At 46.2% G+C, this 26,932-nt stretch overlaps 2 protein-coding genes across 3 annotated transcripts in view; one reads left to right on the forward strand and one right to left on the reverse strand.

The window, feature by feature from the left end:
• The window catches only part of ZC3HC1 (zinc finger C3HC-type containing 1), a 47,970-nt gene extending 32,986 nt beyond the window's left edge, over positions 1–14,984 (reverse strand). The window contains exon 1 of the mRNA XM_002712014.6: positions 14,936–14,984. The gene's annotated coding sequence lies outside the window, so the exon portion shown is untranslated. The remainder of the gene's footprint in view (positions 1–14,935) is intronic.
• Positions 14,985–15,212: 228 nt separating this feature from the next.
• Positions 15,213–26,932, forward strand: part of KLHDC10 (kelch domain containing 10) — a 64,135-nt gene continuing 52,415 nt past the window's right edge. The window contains exon 1 of one of the 2 annotated variants that reach the window (XM_002712009.6): positions 15,213–15,488. In XM_002712009.6, the coding sequence (XP_002712055.1) occupies positions 15,323–15,488 (166 nt within the window). In that variant the 5' untranslated portion in view covers positions 15,213–15,322. The remainder of the gene's footprint in view (positions 15,489–26,932) is intronic. The other variant, XM_008258199.5, reaches the window with a different exon arrangement.

The following is a 26,932-nucleotide window of genomic DNA, read 5'->3' on the forward strand; positions in this document are numbered from 1 at the left end:
CTTTTAAAAGGATATGATTTGTAAAAATTGTTTATCTTAATGGCTGGTTTATACTGGAATGGAAAAAAGGGGGGGGGAAGAAAAAGGTTTGAGCAAGTTACAGAAGGTGTGAGAAAGTCGCAAAATGTTATAAAAAAAAAATCTTTGATTATTTTCTTTGACATAAAATCAAAATCTGATCCTCTGTTAAAGCAATGAGTTAAAGTAATCTATTATGTTCTCTTGATGTCTCTGTTAAATTCTAATTGCTTAAAAACAGCTGTAAAAAGAGCAATGGTAAAATAGAGGGATCCTATCACCAATCAATGGAATGGACCTGATCCAGTACTGGTATGGGACAAGGGCTCCTAAGGGATGGGTTTTTCCATGTAACCAACATGCCTTTCTGCAATTGCTCCCTGGGCCGTGTGGCCCTGATGCTAACATCTGTATTTATAGCAGCGGATAGAGCACGTCAGTGGCGTGCTTTACCTGAAGACTACAATAACAACGTCATCCTAATAGGAGAGAACACTGCCCTTGCCATGGCTGCATCAGTAGTAAGTGTTCCTAGACTGGCCTTTGGAAATAATCATGGACTATGAAGGCTTACATGTTTGGTGACCAAAGCAATCAATCTTACTGCTACTGTGCTATCCAATATAGCCAAAGAATTGGATCAAGTTCACTCAGGAGTGCTTTTAAGCCATACAGCTAACAATTACTTGCTGTTAAAAAAATCATATAAGTTGTAAATCTGTACCTGGGGGATGTTATTTTAACATTACTAACAATGTGCCATATATAGAGTCTGTTATTGATAAACTTAAGAGTAAAATGCAACATATGTTTATTACTAACCCACTATTCATTTGAAGGGTTTCAATGGATTCATTGGTTATTAATGTTGGCTGGACTGCTACTGCTTTTCCCACTTTGTATGGGATGTCTTCCGTGTGTTCTGCATTTTATGCTGACTTCCCTATAGTATGAATGGACTGAGATTCATCATTTAAAACTTCGTACCAAGCCTCCTTTGTAATCAAAATAATTGATATTTGGCTGTATGTTTCATCTCTCACCTAATGTTGGGCTGGAATGGTACTCAAAGACGGGTAAGACGCTCAGCATCCTGTACCAACCTAAGACAGGGCTCTAGGCCAAGCTGCCAGAGTTACCGATGACGGGTAAGGACAGAGATGACTGAGGGCAACCTAAGACAGAGGCCATTCTCAATTTAATAAAAAAAAATATATATATATATATATATAAAAACCCATGGCTGGCCATGGGCCCACATGCTAAGGCCTGGCTTGCTGATCATTGGCATTAGTCCTCATGCAACAGTATCAAGCCCTGGCCACCAGTGACCGTATTGAAACCCCTCATTAACGGCACACAATTTTAGGATTAAAATTAGTTCAAAGAGAAAATGGGGGAATGAAAGGAGCCAAGAGCCACCATAAAAAAATGGGGCTCCTGAGACAAACCGTTCCAGAGACGACCTTGGAAAATGGGGAGTAAACTGGTTCACAGAGAAAGCAGTCAGCTACTAACCAGAGATACACAGAACACCTGCCTTGTAGATAAGCCCCTTCCCTACACTTGCTCAAGGTTAACTAAAAAAAGCTACAAGGCACATAGCAACCTATTCCTCTCTCCTAGAAACCCCCTCCCCTAATGTATCCCTTTGACCTAGTACTTTTCCACCGACATTACCACTTTAGACTGCCATACAAGGCCCGCTACTGAAAATTATCCAATGAACTTATGCCAGCCTATAATATGTTAATTTTGTGGTTTTGCCCTTTAAAAGCTGTGTGAGATAGCTGCTCGGGGCTCCTCTCGCTTGCTTGCTGCTTGCAGCAGTAGAGGGCCCATTTGTACAAATGAAATAAAGTTACCTCCTGCTCTATTGCATCGTCTGGTCCGGAGTCTGTGTTTCTGGGGTCGTCACAAGAGGACACCGCTTTTGGGGTCCTACAAGGCCTCTTCTCCGCCTCCACCCCCACTAACCTTTTCTTTTTATTCCATTTTTCTATGAATTTTTTGAAGCCCCCTTGTACAGGATTTGCTTTGAGATTCTCCAGGGGGAAAACACAAGTGGAGGAATAGATAAAAGATAGCAAAATATTTTTTAAATTATTGGCTTTAACTGTTTTCTTTTTTTAAGATTTACTTTATTTATTTGAAAGAGTTACAGAGAGAGGTAGAGACAGAGAGAAAGAGAAAGGTCTTCCATTTGCTGGTTCACTACCCAAATGGCTGCAACAGCTGGAACTGAGCCAAAGCCAATAGCCAGGAGCTTCTTCCCGGTCCCCAACTTGGGTCATCTTCCACTGCTTTCCCAGGCCATTAGCAGGGAGCTGGATGGGAAGGGGAGCAGCCAGGATTTTTGAATCGGCGCCCATATGGGATGCTGGCGCTGCAGGCTGGAACTTTTTTTGTTTGTTTGTTTGTTTTTAATTTGAGAGGTAGAGTTACACACAGTGAGAGGGAGTGATAGAGAGGTCTTTTATCTGCTGGTTCACTCCCCAAATGGCTGCAATGGCAGGAGCTGAGCAGATCTGAAGCCAGGAGCCAGGAGCCTCCTCAGGATCCCCCATGCAGGTGCAGGGGCTCAAGCTCTTGGGGCATCTACTGCTTTCCCAGGCCACAGCAGAGGAGCAGCTGGATTGGAAGAAGAGCAGCTGGGACTAGAACCAGCACCCATATGGGGTGCAGGCGCCGCAGGGACTAAGCCGCAGCGCTGCCTCCTCCCCCCCTCAGCTGGGGCTTTCACCTGCTATGCCATAGCTCTGGCCCCTTAACTGCTATTTTTTAACTGTTGGGAGACAGACGCAGGGGGTTCATTATGTTATTCTTTCTACTATTGAGTGTGTTTGACAGTGTAATAATAAACGCAAAACAAATAAGCTAAAAAATATATTTTGGAGCCTGTGCTGTGCCATAGCAGATAAAAGCCGTTCAATCATAGGGGCCTGCGCTGTGGCGTAGTGGGTAAAGCCACCACCTGCAGTGCCAGCATCCCATATGGGAGTCCCAGCTGCTCCACTTCTGATTCAGCTCTCTGCAATGGCCTGGTAAAGCAGTAGAAGATGGCCCAAGTCCTTGGGCCCCTGCACACGTGTGGGAGACTCAGAAGAAGCTCCTGGCTCCTGGCTTTGGATTGGCGCAGCTCTGGCTGTTGCAGCCAATTGGGGAGTGAATCATCGGATGGAAGACCTCTCTCTCTCTCTGCCTGTTCTCTCTCTCTGTGTAACTCTGACTTTCAAGTAAATAAATCAGCACCCATAAAGCTCAATCCATGGAAAACAAAAGAAAAACCCAAAACCATCATGCTGACTCATCTGTCCAAGCAAGACCTTAACTCCTTTTATTTTTAAAAAAATTTTTTTAAAATTAGGCAGAGTTAGACATAGTGAGAGAGAGAGAGAGAAAGGTCTTCCTTCCGTTGGTTCACTGCCCCCCCCCAATGGCCGCTACAACTGGCGCGCTGCGCCAATCTGAAGCCAGGAGCTAGGTGCCTCCTTCTGGTCTCTCGTGCAGGTGCAGGGCCCAAGCACTTGGGCCATCCTCCACTGTCTTCCCGGGCCACAGCAGAGAGCTGGACTGGAAGAGGAGCAACCGGGACTAGAACCCAGGGTGCCAGTGCCGCAGGCGGAGAATTAACCAAATGAGCCACAGCGCCAGCCCCAACACCTTAATTCTATCAAATGATGTCTCGGCCAGCGCCGAGGCTCAATAGGCTAATCCTCCACCTACCAGCACCGGCACACTGGGTTCTAGTCCCGGTCGGGGCGCCGGATTCTGTCCCGGTTGCCCCTCTTCCAGGCCAGCTCTCTGCTGTGGCCTGGGAAGGTAGTGGAGGATGGCGCAAGTGCTTGGGCCCTGCACCCCATGGGAGACCAGGAGAAGCACCTGGCTCCTGGCTTTGGATCAGCGCGTTGTGCCAGACGCAGCACGCCAGCCGTGGCGGCCATTGGAGGGTGAACCAACGGAAAAAGGAAGCCCTTTCTCTCTGTCTCTCTCTCTCACTATCCACTCTGTCAAAAAAAAAAAAAAAATGATGTCTCTAGTCCACTTCCTCTCCTGCTTTGACAGACAACTAGTGAACACCTGTCACTGCAACACCTCACCTCCCAACTTGCCTTTTCTGCTGATGACCTTTCTTACTATTTCATTTAAAAAATTAAAATGAGGAGCACTGTGGTGTAGAGGACTAAGCCTACACCTGTGGCACTGGCATCCAATATGGGCATCAGTTCGTGTCCTGGCTGCTCCTCTCCAGCTCTCTGCTATGGCCTGGGAAAGCAGTAGAAGATGGCCCAAGTGCTTGGACCCCTGCACCCATGTGGGAGACCTGGAAGAAGCTCCTGGCTGCTGGCTTCAGACCAGCCCAGTTCCAGCCGTTGAGGCCGTTTGGGGAGTGAACCAGTGGATGGAAGACTTTCCTCTCAGTCTCTCCCTCTGTCAGTAGCTCTACCTCTCAAACAAACAAATCTTCTTTAGATGATTAAATCAATCAGAAGAAAACTTCCACCATCATATCTATCCACTAGTATAAAAGCACTGACAATTTTTTTTAATTCTCACACTTCTAGGGAAAGATTGATATCCCTGTTAGCCATGGTAACAACTTGCAGTCAGTCAGTTGATCAATGATAACTCATTCCAGGAAACATGTTTTTGTAAGCTCAATCAATGACAACCCCTCCATTCAGCTGATCACAAAAGAGACTCATTTCAATCAGTCCATCTCTGAGCACCCACCAATCAACCACATCATTGCTTCCACACTTGATGCCAGTACAGTTCCTCAAAATCCAACGTAGGAGTAGCAGTCTGGTCTGCTCAAAGACTGGGCCTCAGCTGCATGGCTCCCACTGTCTCTAGGAAGTGTCCAACTCAGTAGTAGCAGAGAGGAATTCTCCAAAGATAATGAGTTTATTCAGAAAGAAACAGAGTATTTGCATATGGGAATAACATGCTATAGTGAATTGATCAACTGCAAATGCTCTGCTTATTTAGCTTTTTCTTGTCTTCTTATTTATTTGAAATAAAAGAGAGAGGAAGACACACACACACACACAGATCTTCCACCCACTGATTCACTCCCCAGATGGCCTCAATGGCCGGAGCTGTGCTGATCCGAAGCCAGTATCCAGGAGCTTCTTCCAGGTCTTCCATATGGGTGCAGGGGCCCAAGGACTTGGGCCATCTTCCACCGCTTTCCCAGGCCATAGCAGAGAGCTGGATCGGAAGTGGAGCAGCTGGAGCTCAAATTGGCGCTAATACGGGATGCCAGCACTGCAGGTGGAGGCCCCACCCACTAAGTCACGGCTTTTTCTTTTTGCTTCATGTATTAAGTGATGTTCTCTTTATCCTCAAATAGTCCTCTCCTCTGTCTCCCACGTGGGTGGCAGAAACCCAATTTTTACTGACTCCCAGAGTTTGCATTAGCAGGAAACTGGAGTCGGCAGCTGGAGCTGGGTATTCAACCCGGGTGCTCGAATGTGGGATGTGGGCATATTAACCACATTAAACACCTGCCCCTATCGAAACTTCATATATCTTATTTCATCTTCCCTAGATAAATAATTAAAAAGCATTTCTTCGGCATCTACCTTGTGTTGTAAATGTCTCACATTTGTATTGTTCTTTCTGGTTTGCTATTTCTCACCACTCTAGAGGTAGTGTATTAATCACAATTTTATTGCACTCAGGTTACAATTTAATTAAGCAACAAGGATAACATGGCAAAATAGCATTCCTTTTTTTAAAGTTAATGTTTTTAAAAGATTAATTTATTTGAAAGATGTAGTTACAGAGAAGGAGAGGCAGAGGCAGAGAGAAGTCTTCTACCCACTAGTTCACTCTCTAAATGGCTGCAACAGCCAGGATGGGATTCCAAGAACTTGGGCCATCTTCCACTGCTTTCCCAGGCACCTTTGCAGGGAGCTGGATTGGAAGTGGAGCAGCTGGAACTTGAACCAGTGCCCATATGAGTTGTTGGTGCCCATTCATTGTGCCAAGTGTCGGCCCCAGAATAGCATTTCTTAAAATTCAGTATGGAGGCTGACACTGTGGCATATCAGGTTGAGCCACCACCTGCATTGCTGGCATCACATATGGGCACCAGTTGTAGTCCTGGTTGTTCCTCTTCTGGTCCAGCTCTCTGCTATGGCCTGGGAAAGCAGTAGAAGGTGGCCCAAGTCCTTGGGCCCCTGCACCCACATGGGAGACCTGGAAGAAGCTTCTGGCTCCTGGCTTTGGATCAGCCCAGCTCCGGCCATTGCCGCCATTTGGGGAGTGAACCAGTGGATAGAAGACCTCTCTCTCTCTGCCTCTGCCTCTCTGTAACTCTGCCTTTCAAATAATTAAATAAATAAATCTTTAAAATAAAATTCAGTAATGTTTATTCCATCTTTTAATTTTGTTAACTTTGTTTTAAAAGAAAACAAAGTCCCTTCCTCACTGTCAAAAATGTATTTATATTACAATGTTACACGCATAAATTATTTATAAGATCCTTATGCTTATAGTGCTTATATAAACATGGAATCCAAGTAAATTTATAAATTAAATAACCACAAACCCATAACAATTTACATTAATGACATTAACTTACTGTAATGAATGCTGTTGCTTTGCTGAAAGATAATCATCCATTTTGGAAAAAGTAGCAAAATGTCCCAGTTTAGGTCCTCTGTTTAATCTGCTTGTGTAATTTACTTTCAATTAACATTAACATATGCAGAGAGTACTTGTTCACATAACCCTGCCACAGCAAAAATACAAAATGGTATTCCTAATTTTGAGGCTTTATTTATTCAAGATAATCAGACTTAATAGCTTGCAAAAACTTTGCCAGACAGCATTCCTCTAATGTCATTTTAATGAGATGTGACTTGGTAACTTCATAAAAATGTCTTGTTCTCGTGCAGTTAAGTCAGTGTTACTTAGATCTGCATTAAATGAGTATCTAAAGCAATTATTGTTGGAATTGGGAACAGAAAATAGTATCTGGACTTTGGGTTCAGTTAATGCAGAATGGTTGAAAAAAAAAATGCCTAATTGTAGTCCAGAACTTTCCATTAGATCGTTGAAGAGAATGAGTAAACACTCAAATGTCTCATTCACATCATTTTTAAAATGATTGACCATTAATCAGTGTTCTTTTCAAACATCCAGTTTTGTCAGACATTAGGGCTGCTGTGAAATTTGCTTTTGAATTGTCTGCTGTGAGATCATGAAGGCTTCATTTGGCATAAGCGCATTTATTTTTTTTTTTTTTTTATTTGAGAGGGAGGGAGGAAGGAAACGACAGAAGAGAAATACAGAGAGAGAGAGAGAGAGAGAGAGCTCTCCTATTTGCTGATTCACTCCCCAAATACCTGCAACAGCCAGGGCTGGGCCATGCTGAAGCTAGGATCTCAATACAGGTCTCCCACATGGGTGACAGGGGCCCACCCACTTGAGTTAGCATCTGTTGCCTCCCAGGGTGTACATTAGCAGGAAGCTGGAGTCAGGAGCTAGAGCCAGGAATCAAACCCAGGTACTCCAGTATGGGACAGGTATCTTGAAAATATACATATTTATTTATTTGAAAGTCAGAGTTACAGAGGAAGAGGAAGAGACACAGAGGAGAGGGAGATCTTTCATCTGATTCACTCCCCAGATGGTGGCAATGGCCAGGCCGAAGCCAGGAGCCTGGAGCTTTATCTACGTCTCCCACATGGGTGGCAGAGGACATCTTCCACTGCTTTTTCCCAGTTCATTAGCAGGGACCTGGCATGGAACTGAAGCAGCCAAGAAATGAACTGTCGCCCATATGGGATGCTGGCTTCACAGGTGGTGGCTTTACCTGCTATGCCACAACATGGGTGGATAACCAGGTATCTTAAATGCTAGGCCAAACACCTGTCTTTATTTACATGTTATATGGCATCATTTATCCCATTTTCATTAGCCTGAGCCAACTAGAGTAATATATTCCTGCATCACATTGTGTCATTTTCACGAAGCCAATCAAACACTGAACTTTTTTTTAAAAAGATTTACTTATTTATTTGAAAGGCAGAGTTACAGAGAAGCAAAGGCAGAGGCAGAAAGAGAGGTCTTCCATCTGCTGGCTCACTCCCCAAAGAATCTCAATAGCCAGAGCTGGGCCAATCCAAAGCCAGGAGCCAGGAGCCAGGAGCCAGGCGCATCTTCTGGGTCTCCCACATGGGTGCAGGGACCCAAGGACTTGGACTATCCTCTGCTGCTTTCCCAGATGCATTAGCAGGGTGCTGGATCAGAAGTGGAGCAGCTAGGACTCGAACTAGTGCCCATATGGGATGCTGGCACTACAGGTGGCAGCTTTACTCTCTATGTCACAGCACTGGCCCCAAAACACTGAACTTATTAAATAAATTGAAAAACTGAATTCTATTTCTGTCTTTGAATTACAAAACACTGCTCCAAGAGCTTTGTCTTTGTAAATGAAGGTTATAAAGCTTTGTGATTGGAGCCAGCATCAGGGTGCAGCAAGTTAAGCTACCATCCGTGATACCAGCAACCCATATGGGTGCTGGTTCAAGCCCCAGGTGCTCCATTTCTGATCCAGTTCCCTGCTAATACTCCTGAGAAAGCAGGGGAAGATGGCTCAAGTACTTGGGCCCCTACGCTACACACAGCAGACCTGGATGGAGTACTAGGCTCCTGGCTTTAGCCTAGCCCATGGCTGTTGTGACCATTCTAGCAAGTGAACTAGTGGATAGAAGATCTGTCTCTCTGTCTGTCTCTCTCTCACTCTCTGTAACTCTGCCTTTTAAATAAATAAATAAATAAATTTTTTTAAATGGCATGATTTAGTGCTAGAACAGCACTGCATTTAAACCAGAATCTGGCCAGCGATTCCAATCTTTGATTATCTTGCTTTCAAGCATATTTATTTACTTATTTATTTATTTTTAAATTTTTTTGACAGGCAGAGTGGACAGTGAGAGAGAGAGACAGAGAGAAAGGTCTTCCTTTTGCCGTTAGTCCACCCTCCAATGGCCGCCGCGGCCGGGTGCTGTGGCCGGCGCACCACACTGATCCGAAGCCAGGAGCCAGGTGCTTCTCCTGGTCTCCCATGGGGTGCAGGGCCCAAGCACCTGGGCCATCCTCCACTGCACTCCCTGGCCACAGCAGAGAGCTGGCCTGGAAGAGGGGCATCCGGAACAGAATCCGGCACCCCGACCGGGACTAGAACCCGGTGTGCTGGCGCCGCAAGGCAGAGGATTAGCCTAGTGAGCCGCGGCGCCGGCCTCAAGTGTATTTATTGTGACAGGATAGCTGGTTACCGAGAGAGGTAGAATAGTTTTAGGAACAGAGCTCTCTTCCCTGAGGATGCTGCCTGCAGGCACCTTCAGCATGGGGTGGACAGCCTTCCCTATAAATCCTCAATCCAATTCACCGTAGCTGGCATGATCTTTGATCGTAAATCTGATCATGTCACCTCCCTGCTCTGAGCCTTCAACGGCTGCTTGCTCCATTGGGATTCAATCTAAGCTTCTGAGGCTCACCTCTCCAAGGTCATCTTGTGCAGGATTCTTTAACTCCTTCTCCAAGAGTGACATCTTAGCTCTACCAAGTCCAAGGGCCTTCTCCCCAGCCTAAAAGGCAAATTCAGGCCTTTACGCCCAGAGCTACACAAAGAAACATGCAAACTTTCACATTAGTTAATATATTATTATTTAAATTTTTAAAAATTTCTTCATTTTCATTTTATTTGAGAGGCAGAGAGAGCAAGAGTGAGATAGAGTGAGAGCAAGACAGCGATATTGTCTATCTTCTGGTTCATTCCCCAAATGCCTGTCTGTAACAACTGAGGCTGGGCCAGGCCAGAGTCAGCACCGAATCTCAATCTGGGTCTCCCATGAGAGTGGCAGGGACCTACGTCCTTGAGTCACCACCTGGGTGCTCATGAGCAGGAAACTGGAATTCCTGGAGCCAAGTGTCCAGGATTTTTTTTTTTTTTTTTTTTGACAGGCAGAGTGGTCAGTGAGAGACAGAGAGAAAGGTCTTCCTTTTTCCGTTGGTTCACCCTCCAGTGGCCACTGCGGCCGGTGCATCGCGCTGATCCGTAGCCAAGAGCCAGGTTTTTCTCCTTTTCTCCCTTGCGGGTGCAGGGCCCAAGCACTTGGGCCATCCTCCACTGCACTCCCGGGCCACAGCAGAGAACTGGACTGGAAGAGGAGCAGCCGGGATAGTATCCGATGCCCCAACTGGGACTAGAACCCGCTGTGCCGGCGCCGCAGGCAGAGGATTAGCCTAGTGAGCCGCGGCGCCGGCCAAGTGTCCAGGATTTGAACAGGCTCTCTGATACGGGATGTGGGTGTCCCAAGTGGTATCTTAACCAATGCCCCAAGCACTCGCCCAGAAATTAGTTTATTTTTAAAGTGGGAGTGGGGAAAGGGCAACATATTGCCTTCAAAAATTCCAGATCCAGGGGCCGGCGCTGTGGCAGCAGGCTAAAGCCCTGGCCTGAAGAGCTGGCATCCCATATGGGTGCCGATTCTAGTCCCTGCTGCTCCTCTTCCGATCCAGCTCTCTGCTATGGCCTGGGAAAGCAGTACAAGATGGCCTGGCTCAGCTCTTACTGTTGTAGCCATTTGGGGAGTGAGCCAGTGGATGGAAGAGCACTCTCACTCTCTCTCTCTCTCAGCAACCCTCTACTCCTTCTGCTCTCTCCCTTTCAAATAAATAAATATTTAAAAATTATATTTAAAAATTTATAAGAGGGAAAAATTCAACTATTTACGAGAGAGAATAGTACAATGAAGTGCAAGTACCACATTAAACATCAACGCAGGATGTCCTTGTTTAATCACATTCTCACCTTGTATCCCATGCTCTCCTGCCTCGATTATTTTGAAGCAAATATTACTCATTATAGTGTTTTACCCATAAATAGTTCAGTGTGTGTCTCTCAAAAAATAAGAACTCTTTTTTAAAATAAAACATATCCATATTACCGACAACAATTAAACTAGTTCCTAATATTATTCAATTTCCAATCAAATTTCCTCATTAAAGAAAAGTTGTCTGGTTCTAATCAAGAGGCAAACCAGGGGCCTGCGCTGTGACACAGTAAGCTAAGCCTCCTCCAGCAGTGCCAGAATCCCATATGGGCGCGGGTTTGAGTCCTGGCCGTTTCTCTTCTGATCTAGTTCTCTGCTATGGCCTGGGAAAGCAGCAGAAGCTGGCCCACGTCCTTGGCCCCCTGCACCCATGTGGGAGACCCAGAGGAAGTTCCTGGCTCCTGCCTTTGGATTGGCCCAGCTCCAGCCGTTGTAGCCATCTAGGGAGTGAACCAGTAGCTAAAAGACCTTTCTGTCCATCTCTCCCTCTCTGCCTGTAACATACATACATACATACATACATAAATCTTAATAAAAGAGGCAAACAAGGCCCAAAGATTGCACTTGGTTGCTTTGTCTTCTATTATTCTGTAGCTTCTCCCTTTTCTTTTCTTTCCTTGCAATATACTGTTAAGGAATGCAAATTATTCTACCAAGTTTTCTACATTATGGGTCTTATGGAACACATCCCAAGACATCTTTTTAACATACTTAAAAAACGTTTTATTTGAAAAGTGGAATGAGAGAAAGAAAAAGATCTTCCATCTGCTGGTTCCTCCCCAAATTTTGCTGGCAATGATTTTGCGGGGCAAAGCTGAATCCAGAGACAAAAATTCTTCTGGTCACCCATATGGGTGGCAGAGGCTCAAATACTTTTTTTCTTCTTAACATTTATTTATTTATTTGAAAAGCAGAATGACAGGCGAAGGGGGGTGAGGGGAAGAGAGAGAGAGAGAGAGAGAGAGAGAGAGAGAATCTGCTGGTTCTCTCTGGTTCTCTCCCAAAGTGGCTGCAATGGCCAGGGCTGAACCCAGGAGCCAGTAACTCCGTCTAGATCCCCCACCTGGGTGGCTGGGGCGTCATGTGTTGCCTTCCCAAGTGCATTAGCAAGAAGCTGGATTTGAAGCAGCTGGGACTCAAACCAGTGCCCTGATGTGGGATGCTGGCGTCATATGTGTTTAGCCTGCTGCCACCACAACACTGACCCCAAGTACCTGAACCGTTACCTGCTGCCTCCCAGGGTGCCCTTTAGCAGGAACCTGGATCTGAATGGAGCAGGTGGGACTCCCACCAGGCACTCTGAGATGGGATGCAGGTGGCCCAGGTAGCGGTGTAACCTGCTGTGCCACAGGCTCACCTCTTTTAACACGCTCTGCGTCCCCTTTATTTACTGTAAGATGAGGAAGATTTGATTTTATTGAGATTCATGTTTTGGCTAAGAATACTTCATAGATGACTCGGTGTACTTCTGTCAGAGGAAAATAGTATCTGGTTGTTTCTTCTTGTTACCCAGAAGCCTTCGATTCTCATTGCTCAGATCTACTATTAAAGGTTACTCCCTTCTCAGTTTATTTCATTTTGATTTTCTTCACACTGATTTGCCGATGAGCTGAGGCTAGATATTTTGGAAGACAGCCCCCTTGATCCAGCCATTGTTCCACACATCATTTGACTTGTTCTTTCGCCACCTGAACTTCCTATACATTGAATGTTAGAGCTTAAATGGTTTTTAAGAAGGTTCTAGAAATTATTTGTCTATTTGTAAGGTAGAGTGATGGAGACGGATCTGCCATTCTGTGATTCTCCTCAAATGGCTGCCACAGCCAAGGCTGGGCCAGGCCGAAGCTGGCAACCAGGAACTCCGTCCAGGTCTCCCATGTGAGTGGCAGGAACTCAAGCATTTGGACCACCCTGTTACTTCTCAGGGACATTGGCAGGGAGCTTGATCAGATGTAGAGTAGCCAGGTCTTGAACTTGCTTTCTGGTACGTGCTGCAGGCCTTGCAAGTGGGGTTTGACCCACTGCACAACACCTGTCCATCAGATTATTTGTTGAAGAAATTTGTCCTATGGAACTTTCATAGTCTGGATGTTGCTGTTTGCATCTCTGTAGTATCTTTCAGTGTGTTCCTCTGTATTTCCTGTAAGTCTGTGGTTGAATATAGATATTTGCTGAGATTCATGTTCGATTCTTTTCTAAAGACTACTCCATAGTCCTGTTTATGTTTTGGAGACACATGCCATCTCACCTCTCATCCAGTGACACTAGCAGTGATTGGTGGTCACTAGGTGGATTGCTGAACTCATTTGGGTTGCAAAATGGTGCATTCTCTCATTCTTGGAACACTCTCAAAAGACAACATTTCCCTCACTTAGTGTTTTATGACTCAGTGCTAGTCTCAGGAAAATTTTACACCTATTGATTTTGGTTTTCCTATTTTACAGACATAGACTTTTTCTTTCAGGTCTCAAATGTTTTCCTAAGCAGTGTGTTATAGTGTCCAGTTGTTAACACATCTCTCCAGGACGGTGGGGCAGCCGGTTAAGCTGCTGCCTCCAATGCTGGCATCCCATATGGGTACCAGTTCAAGAACTGGCTGTTCTTCTTCTTCTTTTTTTTTCTTCATTCTTTTTTTCTTTTGACAGGCAGAGTGGACAGTGAGAGACAGAGAGAAAGGTCTTCCTTTACCATTGGTTCACCTTCCAATGGCCGCTGCGGCCAGCGCGCTGTGGCCGGCGCACCGAGCTGAACCGAAGGCAGGAGCCAGGTGCTTCTCCTGGTCTCCCATGGGGTGCAGGGCCCAAGCACTTGGGCCATCCCCATCCTCCACTGCCTTCCCGGGCCACAGCAGAGAGCCGGACCAGAAGAGGAGCAACCGGGACAGAATCCGGTGCCCTGACCGGGACTAGAACCCGGTGTGCCAGCGCCGCAAGGCAGAAGATTAGCCTAGTGAGCCGCAGCGTCGGCCCTGCTTCTTCTTTTTTAAGATTTATTGTATTTATTTTAAAGATGGAGTCACAGAGATAGGTAGAGATACAGAGAGAGAGGGAGGTCTTTCATCCTGAAATGGCTGCCAAATGGCTGGAGCTGAGCCAATCCGAAGCCAGGAGCCAGGAGCTTCCTCTGGGTCTCCCAGGAGGGTGCAGGGGACCAAAGACCTGGGCCATTTTCATTGCTTTCCCAGACCACAGCAGAGAGCTGGATCGGAAGTGGAGGAACCAGGACTTGAACCAGCGGCCATATGGGATGCCAGCATTGCAGGCGTCAGCCCCTGGCTGCTCTCCTGTGATTCAGCTCCTTGCTAATGGACCCGGGAAAGCAGTGGAAGATGGCCCAAATACTTGGGCACCTGCCAGTCACGTGGGAGACGCGGATGGAGTTCCAGGTTCCTGGCTTCTCCCTGGCCCAGACACTGGTTGCTGAGACCATTTGGTGGAGTGAACCAGTGCATGGAAGATCTCCCTCTCTCTTCCCACTCTGTAGAACTCCCTCCCCCGTGAAGCTCAAAGCCAAATTTGCTGTTTAATTTCTGAGCGGTAGGAATTCCTCCTCTGCACGTCCACCTTGTCTTTGACCTTGCTCTTGCGTGCCTGTCCTGTGATTTATTTTACGCGTCCCCGGATGCTGCGATTGTAAGCCGGTCAGGGCCGTGAGTGCACAAACCCAGTCACCCAGCCATCAGTTACCTGTGACCGACCTGGGCACCCTGCTCCCTCGCGAAAGGAGCCAGAGACGGTTTCTCACTGGGGGTTTCTTTTGTGTTTTTAAGATAGCATTTATCCCATGTCTGTGTTAACCAGGCTTCAAACTGCCTGCTAGCCCCTGGACGGCTCACCCTGGGACCTCGACCGAAACACAAAACAAATAAAACCCATAAAACCCAGGAATTCGCGCTTCTCACCCCACAGCTTCGGCTCCGCCCCCCAACGCCGCGGGCGAGCCCCGTCGTGTGACAACCGTCCGGAAACCCGATCTCAGTGTGCAAAACCGACGTTAGACTGTGTGGTCCCTCACATATGTACGACAGGCAGACCCTGCTGCTGACCGCAACGTTTAGGACAAACCTGGCGCCTGGCCGCTCGCTCTGCCGCAGGCGTGGCCTCACTCACTCGGCCTTCGACTGGCCTGCCTGAACTCGCGGGAACGCGGGCGCGCTCAGCGCGGTCGATGCGAGCAGCGAGTAGCTGCTTCTGCCTGTCTCTCCCCCCCACTTTTTTTTTTAGCCATAGCTATGGTTACCACGTCTCTCCCCGCCTCCCTCCACCTACCAAGAAGACGACTGACCATTGGCTTTCTGTCAGCAAGCTCTTCAGTCATTGGTCGCCGGTGAGACCGGGCTCTCCCCCCTTCTCCTGTCTCCCGGGTCTCTAGAGGAGCCCAGGAAGGAGGCTCCGCTGGTGCCGCCGGGTCAGGGTCTGCCGGGACCGGGCTGCGGCCGTCATTAGCGGGTCATGTCGGCCGCCCAGGGCTGGGACAGGAACCGCCGGAGGGGAGGAGGCGCGGCCGGCGGTGGCGGCGGAGGTAGCGGGGTCGGCGGGGGCAGCGGGGGCAGCGGGGGTCGGGGGACTGGCCAGCTCAACCGCTTCGTGCAACTCTCCGGGCGGCCGCACCTGCCAGGTGAGTCGTGGGGGCCGGGTCGTGCCAGCCTGGGGCGCGCGGGGGAGGGGATGCTGCCTTGTTTTTTCCTGCCTGTCTTTCCCGGGGGAGAAGGAAAGGCAGGCCCCGCGCGTAGCCGAGGGCGCGAGGGTGAGGTCAGCCCACCCGGGACGCGGTGTCCGTGTCCCGTGGAAGGCGCTGAGCCGGGAGTTGTGTTTTCAGGGGGAGAAGAGGCCGCCGTCCGGCTGACGTGCCCAGGCGCCCGGCTTCCCCGGCTCCCGGTCGCTGTCCCCTTCGGCGCCCGGCTGTGGGAAGTTATTCCCGAAAGGGCGCTCAGCGCAGGGGCCCCCCAGGAAACGGCGTGGCAGAAGCCACCCCGAGCGTGAGAGGAAGAAAGGGGTGCGGGGCGTTGATGGTTGCGGGAGAGGGGACCCCCGGGCGCAGGGAGGTCGGCTGGGATCATCAGTATCGTGAAATGTCCAGAGACAGAGTGGATCGTAGCGTCCAGATTTCGAGGGGGCAAAACGAAGATCAAGTCCATACTTAGTAGGAAAAAAAAAAAAATCCTGGTGTCTACACTATAGAAACAACTGGTTGAGAACTGGGGAAAGGTGCCCAACCCAATGCAGTTATTTTACATTTTGGTCTGCGGTGCTGTATCCCGCAGTTCGGATGCCTTAAAAAGCAAATCGAGACTGGACGTGTGTGCAGACAGTTGCAAAGAGGACATGGGTGAGCGAGGATTCAGGATAGCAGGGGAAGGCAGGGCGTTCCACAGTGCACAGAACGGCACCTAACATTGGTGAGCTTGGTTTTACCAGGAGGAGAACTGTCAGGGTTGATGGGTTCATCATTCACCATGTTTTTCTGTGAATGACGTTGAAGGCGATTCTGTCAGCCGTCTCTTTGTGTAGCTGATGAGTTTTGAGACCATGGCGGGCTGGGATTGTGTTTCGTACTGTGCCTTGTATTTTTTAAGTAGTCAGAGGTTATTTATCCGAAGACAACAAAGGGAATGTTGCCTGCGTTTGTGATAAGGCTATTGATGTGAGGAACGCGTTTGTCTGTGCCATGGAAATTAAATGGAGGCATTTGGAGGTAGTCAAATGTGAGATTAACAGAGTTGGGTTTTAGATGATAGTATTAGACCGGACAGCCTAGAATTGCTAACTATGTGATCTTTAACATTAAGAGGAAAAAAGGAGAAATCTTTTTTATTATCTGAAATTCGTAACAGGAACTTGGATTTTTGTGTACCGGCAGCTTAGAAGACAGATCTGTCGGCCGGCACTGTTGCCACCTCGCCCTCTCCTCCTGCAGTCTTTAGGTCTTTGGTCATGGATTAATTATTACACCACGAGCGCCATGGAGGCATTCTCAGGCTGTCAGGACCCGGTTGGTGCACTTCCTCACTCCCACCACCGGATGGCAGTGGAAGCCGTGCTTTCTGACCGGGGGCTTAGGTGTGGTGCTATTTCTGCATTCCCTTAGCACACAAGGCCAGCGACAGCCATCTGTCCAAAATCCGCCTGAACTGTGGAAATTCTTCAAGTGGGGTCAGCAGCCCCTTCTTTCTGCCTCTTGCACTCGATTGTCACTTCATTCCTCTTCCCCCCCGTGTGGGTATCTTGGTCTTTTGTGCACCCTCAAAATGGGGAAACGTGTTAGCGCAATAGCTACCCTGAAATCCGTTCGTATGAATTGTTCATTCTCCCAGGCATTGTATTTGAAAATCCTCCCCCTTCTATTTTGAGAGGTTGAAAACGATTTTCAGTGCCAGGGAGGAATGGGAACGCCAGGTCTGTTTATGGCTGACTCTGGAGGGCCAGCCTTGATTTTAAAGATGTACCCTAGCTAGCGTTCTCCTTCGACCTCTGACCCCACTTCCTAGTCTACTTCCCTCTCTACCACGAATTCCAGATTCCGAGCGCCCAGGGCCCCTTTTCCTTCATTTCTCCCCGGCACCCAGCCCTGTTTCCCCAGAGTGCTCTCTTCAGTGACAGCCTCTTCACCCGCCCAGCGATGCAGACCTGCAACTTGGGCATCCTTGTCAAGGTCGACCTCTCGCTCGCACTTCAAGCGTAATCAGCCACCAGGTCCTATGTGTTTCACTTCTGCCGTCACCCCAGTCTGTGCTGCCGTCACCGTCCCTTAGATCATCTGCAGAGCTTTTCCGAGCCTTCCAACCCGTGCAGACGCCAATCTTTGACGAGCACAAAGCTGTACTCCTTCCTGCATATCACCTTGCATAGGCTTTTTTGTTGTTGTTGCTCTTAGGATAAGGCGAAAATCCTTAGCATCGCCTGGAAGGCACCAGGTGGTCTGGCCCGTCCGCAGCCCCTCAGTTAATCCTGTGTTAGGTTTTCCTGCTCCGTGATTGGGCTCCACCTCCTTGGTGTGGCATGCTCCTGCTGCTGGCTGTTCCATCATCCCAGAATCCGCCTTCTCCTCATTCCGCTCTCACGTTTAGCTTCTCTGACCTTGGCCCTCTCTCAGCCACGCTCTTTTCCAGGGAAGAGTCCCCTAACTTCTCTGACCTGGTCATTTCTCCCTGTCCAGGCCCCTAGTGTGGTTCTCTGCTTAGCGTCTGTAGGGGATTCCTTGATAGGCACGGTTCGGTTTTCTTGAGCTGTGTATAAAGTATACATGTATATTCACACAAATACGTACACTGTACACTTAACATGTTTACATTCTAGGTACGTTGGCATTACTTCCGTGACATTGGATTGGTGTGGTGCAGTCCCCTATGGGTAGAGTCCAGTTCTAGACTCACAAGTGAGGTTTCTGTGAGCAGCTGCTTGCCTTTGTCGTAATTATGTGTTTGCTGCATAACCTAAACATTAACAACCTCTTGGGCCTGGAGTTTTCCCGACTCGTAATATCCGTGATAGGCAGCAGTGTTTTTTATAGGCTAAATATGCAGAGAGACCTTAGGAGCCAGGCAGTCAGGAGTACATGAAGTCAAGTAGTGTCATGACTTAACTGGAGTCGGTTTCACTAAACGCAAGGTAGTTGCGGGAAAACAGTTAAATGTGGTTGCTAACATTGAGACTGGGATACTGGCAACAAGGAGGAAAAACCCAACAACTGGTAAAGCTGGTTAAAAATAATGCTGAAGTCTTACGATCTAAAACAAGCAATATGTGTAGAAATCTAAGTGGTACAAAAGAGTGCAGAAAACTTTCCTCCTACCTTTGACTCCAGCTAAGTGACTGTTTCCCTAGAAGCAACCCATGATAAATTTCTTGTGTATGTTCCGGGAAGGGGCTCAGTGGATCTGTGTGGAGGGGGGAGGGCGGGGGCATGGTAGCATTCCTTTGTTTGCATAGGTGTTGAAAGTTTGCAGTCAGAGGCTGGGGTTTGTCCTGACCCCAGCTTCCTGCTAATGTAGACCCTGGTGGGGCAGCAGGTGACAGGTGATGGCTCAAGTCTAGGGCTCTGCTACCCACATGGGAACACGTGAGCTGTGTTCCTGCCTCTGGGCCCAGCCCCAGCATTTGGGAAGTAAACTAGTGGATGGGAGCTGTCTTTCCCTCTCTGCCTGGCAAATACATACATACAAACTTAATAAAATGTCTACAGTCTTGCTGACACAAATAGTGATATAATCAGTACCCCTGTACACGTCGCACTGTTGCACATAAGAGTGAATCTGCCTTGAGGATGGAATGGCTGGGTGGAAGGCTGTTTACTGCTTGCATCTGATAGATACCGTCAGGTTGCCCTCTGTGGAGGTTGTGCCAGTTGGTGTTCTACTGTGGACGTCGGTGTGCTGGCGACTTCCGTGTTCCTTTGGTAACATCGTGGGTTATTAAGCTTTTCAAGATTGTCAATTTAGTGAGAATATTTTTCTTATGTATCTTTTTAATTGGTATGAGCCATATTTGTTTCCTTTGTTTATATATCTTTATATTTTTGTCCATTTTTCTTGTGGGATGTTTCATATTGTTTATGGGGACCCTCTTTTAAGGAAATTCATTTTTAGTCTGTGGCATATGTTGCAGATATTTTCCATATGTCTTTTGACCTGGTATATTTTCTCAGCAGAAATGGAAAAATATTTTGTCATTAAATTTATCAATCTTCTTCAGATTCTGGGTTTTGTGTCATAAGAGAGGCTTTCTCTATTTTGATATTGTTTCTAATTAAAATTGAAGTGAATGTTGTGTTTTCCCAATACTTTTATAATTTTATCTTTGTGTTAGATGTACTTCTCACAATATATGCTGAGTTAAGTATAGAGGTAGGAGTCCAAGAACCCAAGTTTATTCCTCCCCAGGTAGCAGTTCAGCCACCACAGTATTAAGTGGTCAGTTTTTCTATACAAGTTGGTCCACAGTTGTACTTAGTTCTTACGTATAACTTGGATTTGTTATTGGACTTTATCTGGTTGATCAGTTTGCCTATTTATGCCTAAAGAGCCCATTCTTGGTGTATTGTCCTCCCTCATTCTCTTCCTGTGTTTCTCCTGTTTTTTTTTTCCATAAAACTTAGAATGAACTAATCAAGCCCCCTCTTCCATCCTGTTGATATTTTTATTGGTACTGTGTTATACTTATAGGTTGACTTAGAGATGATTGATATTTTTCTGAGGTTCAAGGACACGGCATATATCCATGTCTTGTTGTTCAAATTTTCTTTTGTGTCCCTCAATAACATATGTAAGTTTAGTTTCATATAGACGTTTCAGATTTCATCTTTATTCCTTGGTATTTCGCCTCTTTTGTTGGTGTTGAGATGGGGTTTCTGTTTCTATTCTGTCTTTTATCTGGTTGCTTGAATATGGGAATGCCATTGATTTCTGAATATTAGTTTTGTATCTAGCCACCCTTAGAATTCTAATATTGTCTGTAAGAATGAGTGTTTTTTTTCCCTAGGGAAAAGCAGTTGCAGTTAGTCATGTTTTACCAAATAATCATAATTTTATCTTCTCCTTTCCAATTTTTATCTCTGTTTTGTAAAACTGATTTGGCTAGTATGTTAAAAAATATTAAACAGTAAGCTAATGGTGGATCCCTCTGTTATTCCTGACTTGGGTAGTATGCTTACAGTGCTTTCTTAAGATTTGATCGGGCTTTAGATGGAAGTGTGTGCCTTTTATCCCGTTAAAGTATTTGGCTGTTACCATTGTAAAACAGTGCTTTAATAAATGGAAGTGAATTTTGCCAGTGCCTCTCCAGCGTCTGTGGGGGTGAGTAAGTGATTGTCTCCCTTGACCTACAGCTGTAGTCGTGCTGATAGTGGTACGTTACTGAGCCCTGCTTGCATTCCTGATCAGCCCGCTTTGTCATGGGGTATTGCTGTTATAAACGTGCTGCTGGGTTTTGTTTGCTTAACTTAGAGATTTTCGTCACTCACATAAACTAAATTGATTTTTAGTTTCTTCTGTGTTATTTTTGTGGGATTATTTTACTTTCATAACAATTATTTTAAATACTTATTTCTTTCTCTATGCGTTTTTCCTTCCCTTTGATTAAATGGCGTTGCAGATAAAGGTTTGCCTGTATTTTCCGTGAAATAATTTGGGGAAGAGACTAGCTCCTGGATAATTATGCCTACTTCTATGATAGTATGGCTGCTTACGATTTATATCTTTCGGGGAGATCAAAAGTCATTCACTTCATTCAGATTTTCAGAATTATTTGTGTGCAGTTGAGCAAGGTATTCTTTTACACTTTTATTTGTTTGCTTTGCAACTTAGCACATACTTTATTTACTGGATGGACAGCTTCCTTGTCAGCCGTAAGCATCGTGTGTGGTCATCTCCACTTTGTTCACGCTGACTGCAGGGAGCTGTGTTTCGGCTTTGCATCTAGCTTGCTCAGCTGCTGCATCTGCTGGTTGGTTTTCCTTCAGCACCAAGCTGGTTGCTTTCATACGAAATCTTATCTTTGATTGCTTGTATGGCCGTTCTTCCTGGATTCTTTACTTTGCGTCTTTATACCTGCAGTGGAGCCAGCACCGGAAGCCACCAAGGTGCATCCTCCAGCTGTAGCCGAGGGCCGCTGGAGCAGATACCTGTTAGGATTCTGAAGGGGTTTCCTGTGTCTGTTATTACTCATTTAGGAGTCCCTGTGTTCTTGTTTAGAACTAACTCTTAGATCTTAAGTTTTACTCTTTTCTCTCATCTTAACTTTCTTCCATTGTTTTAAATCCTTTCCTTAACTTCCCATAGCTTTATTTTATGGTTTTTTTTTTTTACATTTTTAAAAAGATTTATTTATTTATTTATTTATTTAAGAGGTAGAGTTACAAACAATGAGAGGGAGAGAGAGAGAGAGAGGTCTTCCATCTGCTGGTTCACTCTGCAAATGGCCACAATGGCTGGAGCTGGACAGATCTAAAGCCAGAGGCCAGGAGCTTCTTCCAGGTCTCCCACGGGGGTGCAGGGGCCCAAGGACTTGGGTCATCTTCCACTGCTTTCCCAGTCCATAGCAGAGAGCTGGATTGGAAGAGGAGCAGCCAGGACTCAAACCAGCGCCCATATGGAATGCCAGTACCCTGCAGGCAGAGGATTAACATACTGCGCCACAGCGCCAGTCCCTATTTTTCTGCATTTTTATATTGGATATTCAATTTTTTTCCATGTGTTTAAATTGCAAGATTTTTTTCTGAGTACAGTTTCAGTTGTTCCCTTTAGGTTGTAAACATCTCAGTGTATTTACTGTGAAAGTATTTTGCCATTCTATTGTTGATTTATTTTAATACAGAATAATCAGACTTAATTTTTCCCTAAAATTTCCCTGTATATGTTTTTTAACAGCATTATTGAGATATAATTCATACACTGTACAGTTGACCATTTAAAGTGTACAGTTCACGGTTTTTAACTCACGGATATGCACAGCCATCACTGTTGTTAATTCTGGAACATTTCATCACTTCAGAAAGAAACTTCTGTGTCCTTTAGTTGTCATCCTGTCATCCTCCTTCTCCCTTGCCCCACCTCCTCACCCTAGCCCTAAGCAGCCACTAATCTCTGTCTCTATAGCTTTCCCAATTATGAACTTGCTCATATGAATGAGTCATGTAGTTTGTGGTCTTTTGTGCCTGGCTTCTTTGATGTTTCCTAAGATTGTCCAGGTTTACCCATGTTGAAGCAGCTATCAGTACTTATTCTGTTTTATTTGAATTGTGTACTGCTGTACTGGGTCCACCACATTCTGTTTGTTCATTCATCTGTTGGTGCACATTTGGTTGTCTAGACTTTCTGGCCATTGTGAATTCTGCTGCTATAGACATTCTTGTTCAAGTTTCTTTGAACAGGTTTCCATTCTCTTAGGAATATACTTAGGAATAGCATTGTTCTATGATAACTCTGTGTTATGTTTAATCGTTTGAGGAACTTCCAAATTGTTTACAAAGTAGCAAGAATTTTGTCTTCCCACCAGCACTGTTGAGGGTACCAGTCTTTCCATAGCCTCGCCAATACCTGTTTCTCAAATTTTGTTCCAACCATCTTAATGAGTGTGAAGTAGCATCCCATTGAGGTTTTTGATTTGTACTTCTCTGATGACTAATGATGTCAAGCATCTTTTTATGTGTTAGGTGGCCATTTACTTTATGTGTTGGTCATCTCTTCTTTGGAGAGATATCTAGGGCCTTTGCCCAATTTTTATTGGGTTACTTGTCTTTTTATTATTTTAAGAATTCTTTTTTTATTTTTATTTTTTATTTATTTATTTTTTTGACAGAGTGGACAGTGAGAGAGAGAGACAGAGAGAAAGGGCTTCCTTTACTGTTGGTTCACCCTCCAATGGCCGGGCGGCCAGCGCACCGCGCTGATCCGAAGCCAGGAGCCAGGTGCTTCTCCTGGTCTCCCATGGGGTGCAGGGCCCAAGCACTTGGGCCATCCTCCACTGCACTCCCTGGCCACAGCAGAGAGCTGGCCTGGAAGAGGGGCAACTGGGACAGAATCCGGCGCCCCGACCGGGACTAGAACCTGGTGTGCTGGTGCCGCAAGGCGGAGGATTAGCCTATTGAGCCATGGAGCCGGCCATTTTAAGAATTCTTTATATAGTCTTGATGCAAACCCCTTGTCAAACATGATTTGTATGTATTTTCTTCCATACTGTGGTTATCTTTTCACTTTCTTACCTGCGTCCTTGGAAGCACAAAATTTTAAATTTTAATGAAGTCTAATTACCCATTTTTTCATTTTGTGGATCATGCTTTTGGAGTCATATGTAAGAATCTTTTGTTGAATTAAGGCCATGAAGACATAACCTGTTTTTCTCTAAGAGTTTTATAGTTTTGCTCTTACATTTATGCCTGCCATCCGTCTTGAGTTAGCTTTTGTGTCTGGTGTCAGGTGTAAGGGTTATCTCAGCTACCTACCCAGTTGTCCCAGCACTGTTTGTTGAAAAGACTGTTCTTTCCCCATTGGATCATCTTGGCACCTATGTCAAAAATGAGTTGATAATGCAAGCATGGGTTTATTTCTAGACTGTTGGTTCTGTTCCAGAACATGTTTGCTCATGTGCCAATGCCACATTGCCTTAATTATTGTGTCTTTGTAGTTAAATTTTGAAATTAAGAAGTGAGTCCTTCTACTTCATTTTTGCTTAGTATTGTTTTGGCTTTTCTGGGTCCCTCACGATTCTATACAGTTTTGAGAATCAACCTGTTGGCCGGCAATACCAGAGAGCTGGATCAGAAATGGAGCAGCCAGGACTTGAACCGGCACCCATATGGGGTGCAGGCATTGCTGGTGGTGGTAGCTTTATGCACTAGGCTAATCCTCTGCCTGCGGTGCTGGCACCCCCGGGAAGGCAGTGGAGGATGGCCCAAGTGCTTGGGCCCTGCACCCGCATGGGAGACCAGGAGGAAGCACCTGGCTCCTGGCTTCGGATTGGTGCAGCGCCAGCCGTAGTAGCCATTTGGGGAGTGAACCAACGGAAAAGGAAAACCTTTCTCTGTCTGTCTCTCTCTGTCTAACTCTGCCTGTCCAAAAAAAAAAAAAAAAAAAAAGAGAGAGAGAGAATCGACTTGCCAGTTTATACAAATAAGCCAGTGGGTATTTTTATAGGGATTGCCTTGAATCTCTAGATCAGTCTGGGGAGTGGTGTTCTCTTGTTGTTTTTAAATTTGAGAAACAAACGGAAAGGGTCAGAGATCTCTCATCCACTGGTTCACACCCCAGATGCCCGCAACATGGAGCCAAGAGACAGACAGAAACTCAATCCAAGTCTTCTACATGGAAGGCAGGAACCCAGTTACTTGAACTACCTTCCAGGGTCTGCATTGGCAGGAAGCTGGAGCCAGGAATCACAGTGAGACACTTCAGTTTGGGGTGCAGGCATCCTCACTGGCCAGATGCCCGGTCCATGTTGCTGTATTGATAATGTTAAGTATATCAGTCCATGAATATGTGATTTTTCTTTAATGTCTTTTCTTTAATGTCTTTCAAGAGTATTTTGGGGTTTTTCAGAGTTCATTTCTATCTTATTTGTGTTTCTCAATCCTTTCGTTCATGTTTCTTACTATGCTTTCAGTAGTGTCTGTACCTTCTGTAATGGCCGAAGCTGGGCTGATCGGAAGCCAGGAGCCAGGAGCTTCTTCTGGGTCTCCCATATGCATGCTGGGGCCCAAGCACTTGGCCCATCTTCTACTGCTTTCCCAGGCCGCAGCAAAGAGCTGGATTGGAAGAGGAGCAGCCAGGACTTGAACCGGTGCTCATATGGGATGGTGGCGCCGCAGGTGGTGGCTTCATCCACTGTGCCACAGCGCCAGCCCCAGTGTATCTGTTTTCTTGTGAAGATTTAATTTCTGTGTTGGCTTTGTTTTTTTTTTTTCCCCATTCTTTCCTTCTGTTTTCTCTGCATATTTATATGAGTGTTTTATTTGTTTATCTTTTTTATTTATTTATTTGAATTTATTTGAATTTTATTTATTTATTTGAAATGCAGAGTTACAAGAAGAGAGGGGGAAAGAGGGAGAGAGAGGAGAGAGACAGAAAGAGTAAGAGAGATCTTCTGTTTGCTGGTTCACTCCCCCAAAATGGCTGCAATGGCCTGTGCTAGACCAGGCTGCAGCCAGGACCCCCGAACACCATCTGGATTTCCCATGTGGGTGCAAGGGCCAAGTATTCGGATCATTTTCTGCTAATTTCCCAAGCACATTAGCAGGGAGCTGGAAGTGGAGCAGCTAGGGTTTGAACCTGCACCTGTTTGGAATGCCACCGTCACAGGGGCAGCTTAACCTGCTATACCAGTGTGCCAGCTCCTTTTATTTACTCGCTTGAATTGAAATCTCTTTAAGTCTTTTCTGCATGTGGGTATTATTTATTTTGGTATAGCTTGCTTTCTACTCCCTGTTACTACCACCATAAAAGGAATACAAGCTCCTTATTAAAATTGGGTTATATGGGAATATTGAAACAAGGGGAAAATCATCTATCGTAATTCCACTTAAAGGCAGTTATATCAATATTTTACTATCCTTTTAGTTCTGAGTGAATTATGAATTCTGTTTTATTTAATACTATATAAATTGCTTATCACAGTAGAAACTGGAGATTCTCTCGCTTTAAAAAAGACTTATTTATGTATTTGAAAGGCAGAGTTACAGAGAAGCAGAGGCAGAGAGAGAGAGAGAGGCCTTCCATCCACTGGTTCACTTGCCAAATGGCCACAACGGCTGGAGCTGGGCTGATCCAAATCCAGGAGCCAGGAACTTCTGGGCCTCCCACGTGGGTGCAGGGGCCCAAGCTCTTGGGCCATCTTCCACTGCTTTTCCAGGCAATACCAGAGAGCTGGATCAGAAATGGAGCAGCCAGGACTTGAACCGGCGCCCATATGGGGTGCAGGCATTGCTGGTGGCGGCGGCTTTATGCACTTCGCCGCAGTGCCAGCCCCTGGAGAGTCCCTTAAAACTGTTCTACATAGGCCGGCGCCGTGGCTCAATAGGCTAATCCTCTGCCTTCGGCACTAGCACACCGGGTTCTAGTCCCGGTCAGGGCGCCAGATTCTGTCCCAGTTGCCCCTCTTCCAGGCCAGCTCTCTGCTGTGGCCAGGGAGTGCAGTGGAGGATGGCCCAAGTGCTTGGGCCCTGCACCCCATGGGAGACCAGGAGAAGCACCTGGCTCCTGGCTTCGGATCAGCGCGGTGCGCCGGCTGCAGCGCGCTGGCCACAGCGGCGATTGGAGGGTGAACCAACGGCAAAGGAATACATTTCTCTCTCTCTCTCTCTCACTGTCCACTCTGCCTGTCAAAAAAGAAAAAAAAAAACTGTTCTATATAAAGGTTTAACTCACAAGACTTGTTTATGTTCTCAGTATTTTATTGGTGGACTCTTTTTCTCCTCAGCTTCTGGGGAGTGGGTTCCAGCTTATTCCTTTTCTTCACAGCCAAACTTTGATAAAGAATAAACACTTGTTACTTAAATTTTCTCTTCCTTTCATTCTGTTATGGTCTCACTCTCTCTTGTTCTATTTGAGTACTCTCGCTAAGGTAATACTTTCC

Source organism: Oryctolagus cuniculus, chromosome 3 (assembly GCF_051225735.1).
Source record: "Oryctolagus cuniculus isolate XC-2025 breed Fujian yellow rabbit chromosome 3, ASM5122573v1, whole genome shotgun sequence".
Classification (NCBI taxonomy): domain Eukaryota; kingdom Metazoa; phylum Chordata; class Mammalia; order Lagomorpha; family Leporidae; genus Oryctolagus; species Oryctolagus cuniculus.